Source organism: Tachyglossus aculeatus, chromosome 22 (genome assembly GCF_015852505.1).
Source record: "Tachyglossus aculeatus isolate mTacAcu1 chromosome 22, mTacAcu1.pri, whole genome shotgun sequence".
Taxonomy (NCBI): Eukaryota; Metazoa; Chordata; class Mammalia; order Monotremata; family Tachyglossidae; genus Tachyglossus; species Tachyglossus aculeatus.
In genome coordinates this window covers 48,265,975-48,277,602 of record NC_052087.1, presented here as the reverse complement: position 1 = coordinate 48,277,602, position 11,628 = coordinate 48,265,975, and the positions used below count along the sequence as shown (strand labels likewise).

At 55.3% G+C, this 11,628-nt stretch overlaps 1 protein-coding gene across 6 annotated transcripts in view; it reads left to right on the top strand.

Annotated features, from left to right (window-relative positions):
* The first annotated feature begins 2,915 nt into the window (after nt 1–2,915).
* The window catches only part of RASGRP2 (RAS guanyl releasing protein 2), a 30,714-nt gene continuing 22,001 nt past the window's right edge, over nt 2,916–11,628 (top strand). Inside the window, exons 1-4 of one of the 6 annotated variants that reach the window (XM_038764349.1) lie at nt 2,916–3,067; nt 6,633–6,774; nt 7,466–7,568; nt 9,388–9,450. In XM_038764349.1, coding sequence (XP_038620277.1) covers nt 6,702–6,774; nt 7,466–7,568; nt 9,388–9,450 — 239 coding nt within the window. In that variant the 5' untranslated portion in view covers nt 2,916–3,067; nt 6,633–6,701. Of the gene's footprint in view, nt 3,068–5,100; nt 5,154–6,372; nt 6,467–6,627; nt 6,775–7,465; nt 7,569–9,387; nt 9,451–11,628 lie in introns of those variants that run through there. The other 5 variants (XM_038764346.1, XM_038764351.1, XM_038764350.1 and 2 more) reach the window with 5 other exon arrangements.

The window sequence follows — 11,628 nt, the reverse complement described above, 5'->3', positions numbered from 1 at the left end:
AGTTGGACACAGTCCCGGTCCCATGTGGGGCTCACAGTTTCAATCCCCATTTTACAGATGAGGTAACTGAGGCACAGAGAAGTGAGGTGATTTAACCAAGGTTTCTGAGCAGACAAGTGCAGTGTGGCTCAGTGGAAAAGAATACGGGCTTTGGAGTCAGAGGTCATGGGTTCAAATCCCAGCTCTGTCAGTTGTCAGCTGCGTGACTTTGGGCAAGTCACTTCACTTCTCTGGGCCTCAGTAACCTCATCTGTAAAATGGGGATGAAGACTGTGAGCCCCACGTGGGACAACCTGATCACCTTGTATCCTTCCCAGCGCTTAGAACAGTGCTTTGCACATAGTAAGCGCTTAACAAATGCCATTATTATTATTATTATTAACAGTGCTTTGCACATAGTAAATGCTTAATAAATGCCATTATTATTGTTATTATTATTCTCTGGGCCTCTGTTACCTCATCTGTAAAATGGGGATTAAGACTGTGAGCCGACCATGGGACAACCTGATCACCTTGTAACCTCCCCAGCGCTTAGAACAGTGCTTTGCACATAGTAAATGCTTAATAAAGGCCATTATTATTAAGTGGTGAAGCTGGGATAGAACCCATGATTAAGACTGTGAGCCCCCGTGGGACAACCTGATCACCTTGTAACCTCCCCGGGATTAGAACAGTGCTTTGCGCATAGTAAGCGCTTAATAAATGCCATTATTATTATTATTGTTATTATTATTATTATGACCTTCTGACTCCCAGGCTCGGGTTCTAAGAGATTTGAGGGAGGGCCGCTGAGGTGCGTCCTTCGTCCTTCACATGTGGCTTTCCTGGGCACGCATTTGCGCCTGAGCAGTGCCCCTCCCCACTTCCCCCTTCCCCCCAACACTCCCCCGCTCCCCCATCCCCCCATCCCTGCTGGTTCCGTCCTGTGTGCCGCCTTGCGGCTCCTGGGGCAGGTCTGGGCCCTGCTGATTCTTCCAAGGGCCTGTTCCACTCTCCGGCTCCTCAGCGAGACTGGGCATCACCCAGAGCAGTGGGCAGGACCTGCCTGCCCCCGCCCCTTCTCCCTGCCCACTGGGGACACCAGCCTAGATCCCAGGGGTCCCTCACCCTAGCTCCCACTGTCCCCTGGACCCCAGCATCCTGCCCCCCAGAGACTCCCAACTATCATCATCATCATCATCAATCGTATTTATTGAGCACTTACTATGTGCAGAGCACTGTACTAAGCGCTTGGGAAGTACAAATTGGCAACATATAGAGACAGTCCCTACCCAACAGTGGGCTCACAGTCTAAAAACTATCTCCAGGACCCTGACATCCTAACCCCCCCAGGGACTCCCAACGGTCTCTCTGGACCCCAGATTCTTCCAAGGGCCTAGTCCACTCTCTGGTTCCTCAGCGAGACTGGGCATCGCCCAGAGCAGTGGGCAGGACCTGCCTGCTCCCGCCCCTTCTCCCTGCCCATTGGGGGCACCAGCCTAGATCCCAGGGGTCCCTCACCCTAGCTCCCACTGTCCCCTGGACCCCAGCATCCCACCCCCCAGAGACTCCCAACTGTCCCCAGTACCCTGACATCCTGCCCCCCGGGGACTCCCAACGGTCTCCCCGGACCCCAGATTCTTCCAAGGGCCTGGTCCACTCTACAGCTCCTCAGCGAGACTGGGCATCGCCCAGAGCAGTGGGCAGGACCTGCCTGCTCCCGCCCCTTCTCCCTGCCCATTGGGGGCACCAGCCTAGATCCCAGGGGTCCCTCACCCTAGCTCCCACTGTCCCCTGGACCCCAGCATCCCACCCCCCAGAGACTCCCAACTGTCCCCAGTACCCTGACATCCTGCCCCCCGGGGACTCCCAACGGTCTCCCCGGACCCCAGATTCTTCCAAGGGCCTGGTCCACTCTACAGCTCCTCAGCGAGACTGGGCATCGCCCAGAGCAGTGGGCAGGACCAGCCTGCCCCTGCCCCTCTCCCTGCCATTGGGGCACCAGCCTAGATCCCAGGGGTCCCTCACCCTAGCTCCCACTGTCCCCTGGACCCCAGCATCCTGCCCCCAGGGACTCCCAACTGACTCCCCGGACCCCAGCATCCTTCCCCCTGGGCCGGGGGGGTCCCAACTGTCATCCGTACCCCCACATCCTGGCCTCCGGCCGGAAGGCAGGGATGGGCAGCTCGGGGTGGGGAGGGGAGGGGGGAGGAGAAGAGCCCGTGGGAACTGCTTGTTTCGAAAACAGGAACCTGGCCTCTGAGCTGGGGTGCGGTGCCCTCCCCCCACCGCAGCCCGTTTCCTGCCCCTCCCCCTATTTCCTGCCTCAGAACACCCCATTCGCAGAGAGGGTACCCGAGGGCCCTGGTCCCGGCGGGGTGGGGAGGGGAAGACTCATCCCCACTGCTCCCCACCCTCTGGTCCCGCCAATTTTTCGCCCCAACCCTTCCCCAGCTATCATGGGTCCTGCCTCCAATCTTGAGATCCTGTTCATTCTAATATTGTCCTCTTCCAAGCGCTTAGTCCAGTGCTCTGCGCACAGTAAGCACTCAGTAAATATGATGGACCGACTATAAATCTTGGCCCACTCTTCAGCCCCCTTAGCCACTTCGGCTCCCCTTTACCTGGGCATCCCACCTTTCGGTCTGGGCCCTCTCCCCTCCTCCCACCCACCCCCAGAGTGAAGGCCTGAACCACCCCTGGTGGTTCAACCCCCCGACCCCCCAGCCGAGCAGGGCGACGGTTTAGGCCTCCTGCGGTAGCTGCGGTGTGCCAGGAGCACGACGGGCTGACAGAGGAGGGGAGGGACAGTCAGAGAGGGAGGGATCAAGGGGGAGGAGGGAGACAGTGAGGGGGAGAGGAGCTAGGAGAGGAAGGCCCAGCCAGCCAGAAGGGAGAGATAGACAGAGGGAGGGAGAAAGAGAGAGGGGGAAGAGGAGGAGCGGAGGACAGCAGCAGTAGCAGCAGCAGCAGAGAGAGAGGAACGAAGGAAAGCAGCCAAGGGCGAGCTGGTGGCCAGGGGGTGACGGCTGTGCCCAGCCTTGGCTAGTAAAGGGAGCTGGAGGGCATCGCCGCTGAGACCCCGCGGGTGAGTGTCCCAGCGACCACCAGGGGGCAGAAGGCGCCCTCCTCGTGCCCCTGGCCCAGCTTCATCATCAATCGTATTTATTGAGCGCTTACTATGTGCAGAGCACTGTACTAAGCGCTTGGGCCCCGGGAAGGATGCCACGGAGGGAGGGAAAGCGCTTTGTACAGTGCTCTGCACACAGTAAGCGCTCAATAAATACGACTGATGAGGGAAAACAGGTTGGCATGCAAGACGGAAGGCCAGTCACCCGGGAGTTCATCACCTTCCGTCTGCCCCAGCGCTCAGTGCAGGGACTGGCACTTAGTGAGCGCTTCGTAAGCACCAAATTAATCATTAGGACAAGGCTCAGCCCCGCAAGGGAGAAGAAGGCACCGGGCTGGTGGGGGGGCGAAGGCACTCACGTGCCAGGGGCAGGGGGCTGCGTGGGAATCAATCAATCAATCAATCAATCAATTGTATTTATTGAGCGCTTACTATGTGCAGAGCACTGTACTAAGCGCTTGGGAAGTACGAATTGGCAACATATAGAGACAGTCCCTACCCAACAGTGGGCTCACAGTCTAAAAGGGGGAAAGGACTCGTGCCCCTGGCCTTGGGAGTGGGTGGGGAAGGAGATCCTCTGTCAGGGTTGGGAAGGGTGGAGGGTGTCTCTTGGGGGTCTCAGCCTGGTTTGGGGCCGAGAAAGGGGGAGCAGGTCAGAGGAGGCGTTCCCAGACTGAGCCTCTTCCTTCCTCTCCCCCTCGTCCCCCTCTCCATCCCCCCATCTTACCTCCTTCCCTTCCCCACAGCACCTGTATATATGTATATATGTTTGTACATATTTGTTACTCTATCTATTTTACTTGTACATATCTATTCATTTTATTTTATCAGTATGTTTGGTTTGGTTCTCTGTCTCCCCCTTTTAGACTGTGAGCCCACTGTTGGGTAGGGACTGTCTCTATATGTTGCCAACTTGGACTTCCCAAGCGCTTAGTACAGTGCTCTGCACACAGTAAGCGCTCAATAAATACGATTGATGATGATGAGGATGAGGTCAGGGTGAAACGGGAAGAGGGGTCGGCTGCAGAGGTGTGAGTGTATCGAAGGTTGGGTGTTGCCATATGTTTGAGAAGCTGGGGTGGGGGTGGGGGGAGCCTGGCATGAACTCTGCTGAGGTGCATGAACTGGCTGCTGGATTTTTTTTTTCTAATGGCATTTATTAAGCGCTTACTAGGTGCAAAGCACGGCTCTAAGCGCTGGGTTTGCATCCCTCTGAGTGGGAATGCGTCTGTCTGAAGCATTTCTGCATTCTGCAGGTATGGCCAATGCACCTTTATGCCTGTGTGTCTCTCCAGGTGTGTGTGTGGTTGCGCGCGCGTGCATGTGTGTGCTTGTGTTGCCGTGTTTGCAAAAGAAGCCTGGTCTGTTTATGGAAGTGTGTGGCTTGGTGTTTTGGAGTGCTTGGGTGTGGGTGTCTGTATTTTTGTGCCTTTATGAATGTGTACAGAGCTGTGTATCTGCATGTATCCCCATGTGTATATTTAACCCGCCCTGTGGGTGGGGTGATGCGGCTGTCGGTTGGGGCGTATATTTACAACCCACACGTTGCCGGGGTGGGAAGCTTAGGGAGCCACCGTGACCCTAGATTCTCACCCCGAAGCCCCTGGGATGCAACCCCCTCCCCATCCAACGGAGAGCTTGGAGGGTGAGGGTGCAGGGGGAGGCTGAAGAGAATTTCTGGGTGCTGGGAAGAGGTGGGGGGGTTGTCAGGGTCGTTGGGGGGAGTGCTCTGGGCTGCATTTAGGGTTCCTGGCCAGTGGATTGGGATGCAGTAAACTGGGTCAGATCCTTGAGTTTCAGAGGGAGGAGAAGTGGGGAAGGGGGGCTGAGGAAGGGGGTTAGGGCCTGGCCGCAGGATTCAAGGATTCGGGGTTCAAGGGAGCTGGAAGGGGGGCCTGGGGAAATGGGACCCCAGGTTTGGAGTAGGAAGTGGGACTATTTCCCAGGCCGTCTCTCGGTGACTCATCTTAGGTCTCAGCCCCTCCAGCCCCTTGACTAGGATTGCCTCTTCTCCTGTCAGTTCCTGCACCAAGGCAGAGGGGAGGTGAGGTATCTGGGCAGCTTCTTCCCCTCTGCCTCCCCACACATTGCGTCCCCGGGCCTCAGGGGCAGGAGGAGGAAGAGGGAGAGGAAGAAGAGGAGGAGGAAGAGAAAGGAAAGGAGGAGGAGGAAGAGAAGGGGAGAGGAGGAGGAAGAGAAGGGGAGAGGAGGAGGAAGAGAAGGGGAGAGGAGGAGGAAGAGAAGGGGAGAGAAAGAGGAGGGTGAAGAGAAGGGGAGAGAAGGAGGAGGAGGAGAAGAGGAGGAGGGAGATCAGGAGGAGGGGGAGGAAGAACAGGAGGATGAAGAGAAGGGAAAGGAGGAGAATGGAGAGAAGGGGAAAGGAGGAGGAGGGTGAAGAGAAGGGGAGAGGAGGGGGAGGAGGGAGAGCAGGAGGGGGAGGAAGAAGAGGAGGAGGAAGAGAAGGGAAAGGAGGATGAAGAGAAGGAGAAAGAAAGAGGAGAAGAAGGGGAGAGGAAGAAGGGGAGGAAGAAGAGGAGGAAGGAGAGAAGAGAAGAGGAGGAGGAAGAGAAGGGAAGAGGAGGAGGGAGAGAAGGGACGAGGAGGAGGGAGAGAAGGGAAGAGGAGGGAGAGAAAGAAGAGGAGAGAAGGAGGGAGAGAAGGGGAGAGGAGGGAGAGAAAGAAGGGGAGAGGAGGAGGGAGAGAAGGGGAGAGGAGGAGAGGGAGAGAAGGAGGATGAAGAAGAGAGGAGGGGAGAAGGAGGAAGAGAAGGGGAGGAGGATGAGGAGGAAGAAGAGCAGGAGGGAGAAGAGGATGACGAGAGGAGGAAGAAAAGGAAGAGACTCGGGGGAGCGAAGCTGGGCGCCTGGGTTCTGCCGTTCTCCTCCGCTGTCCCGCCCAGAGGAGAAATTCCTCCTAGGTCCCTGCAGGCTCCTCATTCCCAAAATAGCCCTGGCGGGGAGGGGAAAAGCCGGGAGGAGCGGGGCGGAGCAGCAATCGTCCTGGGCCCCGGGGGCAGAGGTGGGCGCTCCCCCGGGCCCTGGCTGGACTCCAGAGGCCCCCGCGCCCCACTTCCAGCGTTGGACAGCGGGAAGCCAAGCCCTCTCCTCCGTCCCTCCCGCCCCCTTTCCCAGCCCTGTCCACTCCAGCCCAGCTCCCCCAGCTCATTGGCCCCGGAGGGTGGTCCCTCCCTCCACCCCACCCCCGCTCACACCTCTCCCTCCCTGCCCCCCATCTCCCCCGGCCCTATCGAGCTGCTCCCAGCCCAGCTGGCCACCCCGGCTCCCTCACCCCCCACATTGGGGGGCCGGAAGACGCCGGAGAGAACATTTCCCAACGACCTGGTTGCACAATTTGTAGGTCAGGGCTTAACCTTCTCTGTGCTGCTAGAGGAGGGGGCACGGCGGGGTGGGAGCGGGGAGGTGGGGGCGTCCCTGGGGTCGTGCATTCCCCTACTCCGCATTCCCAGGAGCAGGGATGCTCTGCCCCAGAGCCACTTGCCTAGAGAGTGTTTTTCTCAGGGCAGATCGGATCCCCGAGTAGCTGGTTCCCAGGGAGACAGCCAAGGCAGACCCCTCTTCACTGGGGGGCAGAGATGGCGGAGACCCTGGACCTGGAGAAGGGCTGCACGGTGGAGGAGCTATTGCAGGGTTGCATCGAGGCCTTTGGTGAGTTGGGAGTGTGTGTGTCTTTGGGGGGCGGGGGGTTTCTGTTCCTGTTGGGGCTGCAACTCCCAGGAGCTGGATGCATTTTAGAGCTCAGCCTTCTTCTGAGAAGGTTGGAGAGGGCTGGCGTGGATGTCCTAGAAAACCCAAGGAAGCCCTTGTCCCACAACTTGGTGACATATGAGGGACGCAAGCTGGGGCCAAGCGGAGGCCAAGGAAACCGCTATCTCTGCCCCCGGGCCTGTTTCCGGGTGATGGGGAGAATTCGCTTTGGAGGACGGCCCCAGGGAGTGGGGTGGGGGTGCCCCCCCCCCCCCCAGCTGGGTGTGCTCCCCTCCCCTCCCCCACTTGTCCTCAGGAAATGGTCTGGACTCCTGACCCTGCGGTTCCCCCGTGGGACCTCACTCCTTCCGCCCCAGCTGGTTCCCCTCGGCCCTCCATCCCTCCCCTCCGGGATGCGTCCCAAACCTCTCACTCTCCCGCTTCCCCTTCTGCTGTCTTCACCCCTCGCTCCAAGGGAGGTGGCGAAGAGCCCAGGAGAGCTGAGGGAGGAGGACGGGACTGTTGGGTGGCGGAGGGAGAGGTGGGCCTAGAAGGGCAGAAGGCCACAGCCGGTACCCACAGCTAGTGGAGTTTATGGGGTTGGGGCAGAGAGGGGGCTGCGGGGAGGCTGAGCTGCCATGTTTTCCTCCAGATGACTCTGGAAAGGTGCGGGACCCTCAGCTGGTGCGGATGTTCCTCATGATGCATCCCTGGTACATCCCCTCTTCCCAGCTCGCTGCCAAGCTGCTCCATATATATCCTTCCCCGGACTTCCGTGTCCTCATCCGCCACCAGACCGGACACTCCTCCCCGGACCCCATGTCCTCACCCACCCCAAGATGGGTCATTCCTCCCTGAACCCCCTTGCCCTCTCTGCTCCCAGACCAGTAGTTCCTCCCTCACCCCATGTGCTCACCTGCCCTCTAAATCAGTCATTCTTCCCCAGACCCCCCCCCCCCCCCCCCCCACTGGTCATTCCTCTCTGAATTCCTGCACCCTCATCCACTCCTAGACCGGTCACTCCTCACTGGACACCTGTGCCCTCACTCACCCCCCAGACCTGTTGTTCCTTCCTGGGACCCTGCGCCCTCACCCAGCCCCAGACCGGTCACTCCTCGAGACTGGACCCCCATGCTCTCACCCGCCCCCAGCTTGGTCATTCCTCCCCTGTCCCTCGTGCCCTCACTCACCCCCAAGACTAGTCATTCCTCTCCAAACCCCAGGCCCCTGCCTTCCCTCACCCACCCCCCAGACAGTCATTCCTCCCCAGAACCCGGGGAATCCCTCCCCACAGCTCCTTTATACGTATTTTTACAATTATAATTACGGTACTTGTTTGGCGCTTACTGTTCTAAGCACTGGGGTAGATACAGGATCATCAGGTTGAACACAGACCGTCCTTATCCCACATGGGGCTCAGGGTCTAAATCTAATCCCAGCTCCGCCACTTAGCAGCTGTGTGACTTTGGGCCAGTCACTTAACTTCTCTGTGCCTCAGTTACCTCATCTGGAAAATGGGGATTAAGACTGTGAGCCCCATGTGGGGCAACTTGATTGCATTGTATCTACCCAGCACTTAGTACAGTGCTTGGCACAGAGTAGGCACTTAGCAAATACCAAAATTATAATAATAATTATTAAATAGGAAGGAATAGGATTGAATCCTCATTTGAAAGATGAGGAAACTGAGGCACAAAGAAATGAAGTGACTTGCCCAAGGACACACAGCAGACCAAATGGTGGAGTGGGATTAGAACGCAGGTCCTCTGACTCCCGGGACCAGGCTTTTCCCACTAGGCCACGCTGCTTCCTTTTTACTCCGTTACCTCCCCTACATGCAATTGATTTTACTGTCTGTGTCCCACCACTAGACTGCAAGCTCCTTGAGGACAGCGGCCGTGTCTATTGATTCTATTGTATTCTTCCAAGCACTTAGTACAGTCCTCTGCCCCAGGAAGTGCTCAATAAATACTACTGGAGGTCACCTCCTGGAGGGCAGGGCGTCATGTCTACTGACTACTGGACTTTGCCAAGTGCGTAATACAGTGCTCTGAACCCAGTAACTGCTCAATAAATACCATCGATTGAGTGCTGTGCACACGGTAAATGCTCAATAAGTACCATTGATCCAGAGTTTAGAACAGTGCTTGGCACATAGTAAGCGCTTAACAAATACTGTAATTATTACTGTCCTCTCATAGAGGACAGGGATTGTGTCTACTGACTCTATTGTACTCTCCCAAACAGTGCAGTACTTACTTAAGTAAGCGCTTAATAGGTACCACTGATGGATTGGGGTGGCTCTTACCCTAGAGTTTCACTCCCTCCTTAGAACCAGGACTCTTGGGGTCAGACCCCCCCCAACCGTCCACTGCCCTCGCCCCAGAAGCTGGGCAACTTCCCCCTTTTAGACTGTGAGCCCACTATTGGGTAGGGACTGTCTCTATATGTTGCCAACTTGTACTTCCCAAGCACTTAGTTACAGTGCTCTGCACACAGTAAGCGCTTAATAAATAGGATTGATGATGATGATGATGATGATGCCCCCAGCCCATTCTCCTTAACTGTCTCCACTTACCAGCAGTCCCGGAAGGACAATTCCAACTCGCTGCAGGTGAAGACCTGCCACCTGGTCAGGTGAGTCTAACCCGAACCCTTGCGGGATTGGAGAGCCCTGGGGCCCAGCTCCCTCTTTGGGGTCACCCAGTCTGTTGTCAACCAGTGTGACAATGGGGCTTTTCTAGCTCCCAGCTCTGGAATCGCCTCAAACATCTTTGGGGAGCAACGCAAGAACCCCCTAATAGCTCTCAGGGGACAACAAGTATATTAGCCCCTTGGGACGGCCTGTGTCACTGTGGAGGGAGGCCAGATTCCTAAATCTGCTGGGAACTCGAGTCTATTCAGTAATGAGTCCATAGGAGTAGTAGTAGAAGTAATAATAATAATAATAATAATAATAGTAATAATTGCAGGATTTATAAAGTGTTATCTATGTGCCAAGCACTGTACTAAGTGCTGGGGCAGATATGAGATCCTCAGGTTGGACATGGTCCTCGTCCTTTATGGAACTCACAGCCTGTCTCTTCCTTCTAGACTGTGAGCCTGTTGTTGGGTAGGGACCGTCTCTCTATGTCGCCAATTTGTACTTCCCAAGCGTTTAGTACAGTGCTCTGCACACAGTAAGTGCTCAATAAATACGATTGAATGAATGAATGAATGAATGAACAGGTATTGAATCCCCGTTTAATAGAAGAGGAAACTAAAGTGCAGAAAAGTTAAGTGAGTAGACCAAGGTCACACATCAAGCAAGTGGCAGAGCCAGGATTAGAACCCAGGTTCTCTGATTCCCAGGCCTGTGCTCTTTCTAATAGATCTTTTAGACTGTGAGCCCACTGTTGGGTAGGGACTGTCTCTATATGTTGCCAACTTGTACTTCCCAAGCGCTTAGTATAGTGCTGTGCACACGGTAAGCGCTCAATAAATATGATTGATTGATTGATTGATTGATTGATTGACCACACTGCTACTCAGATGATTTTTTTTTAATGGTGTTTGTTAAGCCTTACTGTATACCAGGCATTGTGCTAAGCCCTGGATTAGTACAAGGTTGGACACAGTCCATGTCCCACATGGGGATCGGACACAGTCTTATCCCCCATTTTACAGATGAGGTAACTGAGGCCCTGAGAAATTAAGTGACTTGCTCAAGGTCACACAGCAGACAAGTGGTGGAGCTGGAAATAGAAGTAGCATGGCTTAGTGGAAAGAGCCCGGGCTTTGGGGTCAGAGGTCATAGGTTCAAATCCCGGCTCCACCAATTGTTAGCTGTGTGACTTTGGGCAAGTCACTTCTCTGTGCCTCAGTTACCTCATCTGTAAAATGGGGATTAAGACTGTGAGCCCCACGTGGGACTACCTGATCACCTTGTAACCTCCCCAGCGCTTAGAACAGTGCTTTGCACATAGTAAGCGCTTAACAAATACCGTCATCATCATCAAGTGACTTGCCCAAGGACATATAGTAGGCAAGTGGCGGAGCCAGAATTAGAACTCAGGTCCTCTGATGCCCAGGACTGGGCTGTTTCCACTTGGTGACGTTGCTTCTGCAAACAGTAAACGCTTGCTCCGATTGATTCCTCTAAACAATAAGCTTCTTGTGGGCAGGGAACTTATGTACCAGCTCTGTTATATTGTATTCTTCCAAGCGCTTAGTACAGTGCTCTGCACTCAATCTCTCCTGCAGCTCTCCAATCCCTTTCTTCTACTGCCTCCTCTTGACTCTCCCATCATTGGAACTGGACTCTTCAAACACTTGATATTCACCTCACCCTCAGCCCCCGAGGCCTTGTGTACGTATCTGTAATGTATTTTATTGTCTCTTTCCCCCTTTAGACTGTAAGCTCCTTGTGGGTGGAGAACTCTGTTGTACTCCCCCAAGCACTTTGGACAGTGCTCAGCACACAGTAAGTGCTCAGTGAATACCATCGATTGATTTTCTGATTTTTCTCAAGAGGAGATCTCTCACCTAATCGCAAAATCTACCCCTTCCACCTACGCCTCCAAAACACTTGCCCCCTTTCTTTTTCCCTCCCTGAGAAGGCAATTGGTATGGGAGTCATCTTCAATCGCTCATTCTCCAATGGCTCCTTCCCCGTTGCCTTCAAAAATGCCCGTGTATCCACCATCCTGAAAAAAATCTCCCTTGATCCCATGACTTCTTCCAGTTATCATCTCATCTTCCTCCTACCATTCCTCTCCAAACTCTTTGAGCCAGTTGTCTACGTCGACTGCTTCCACTTCCTCTCCTCCACCTCTA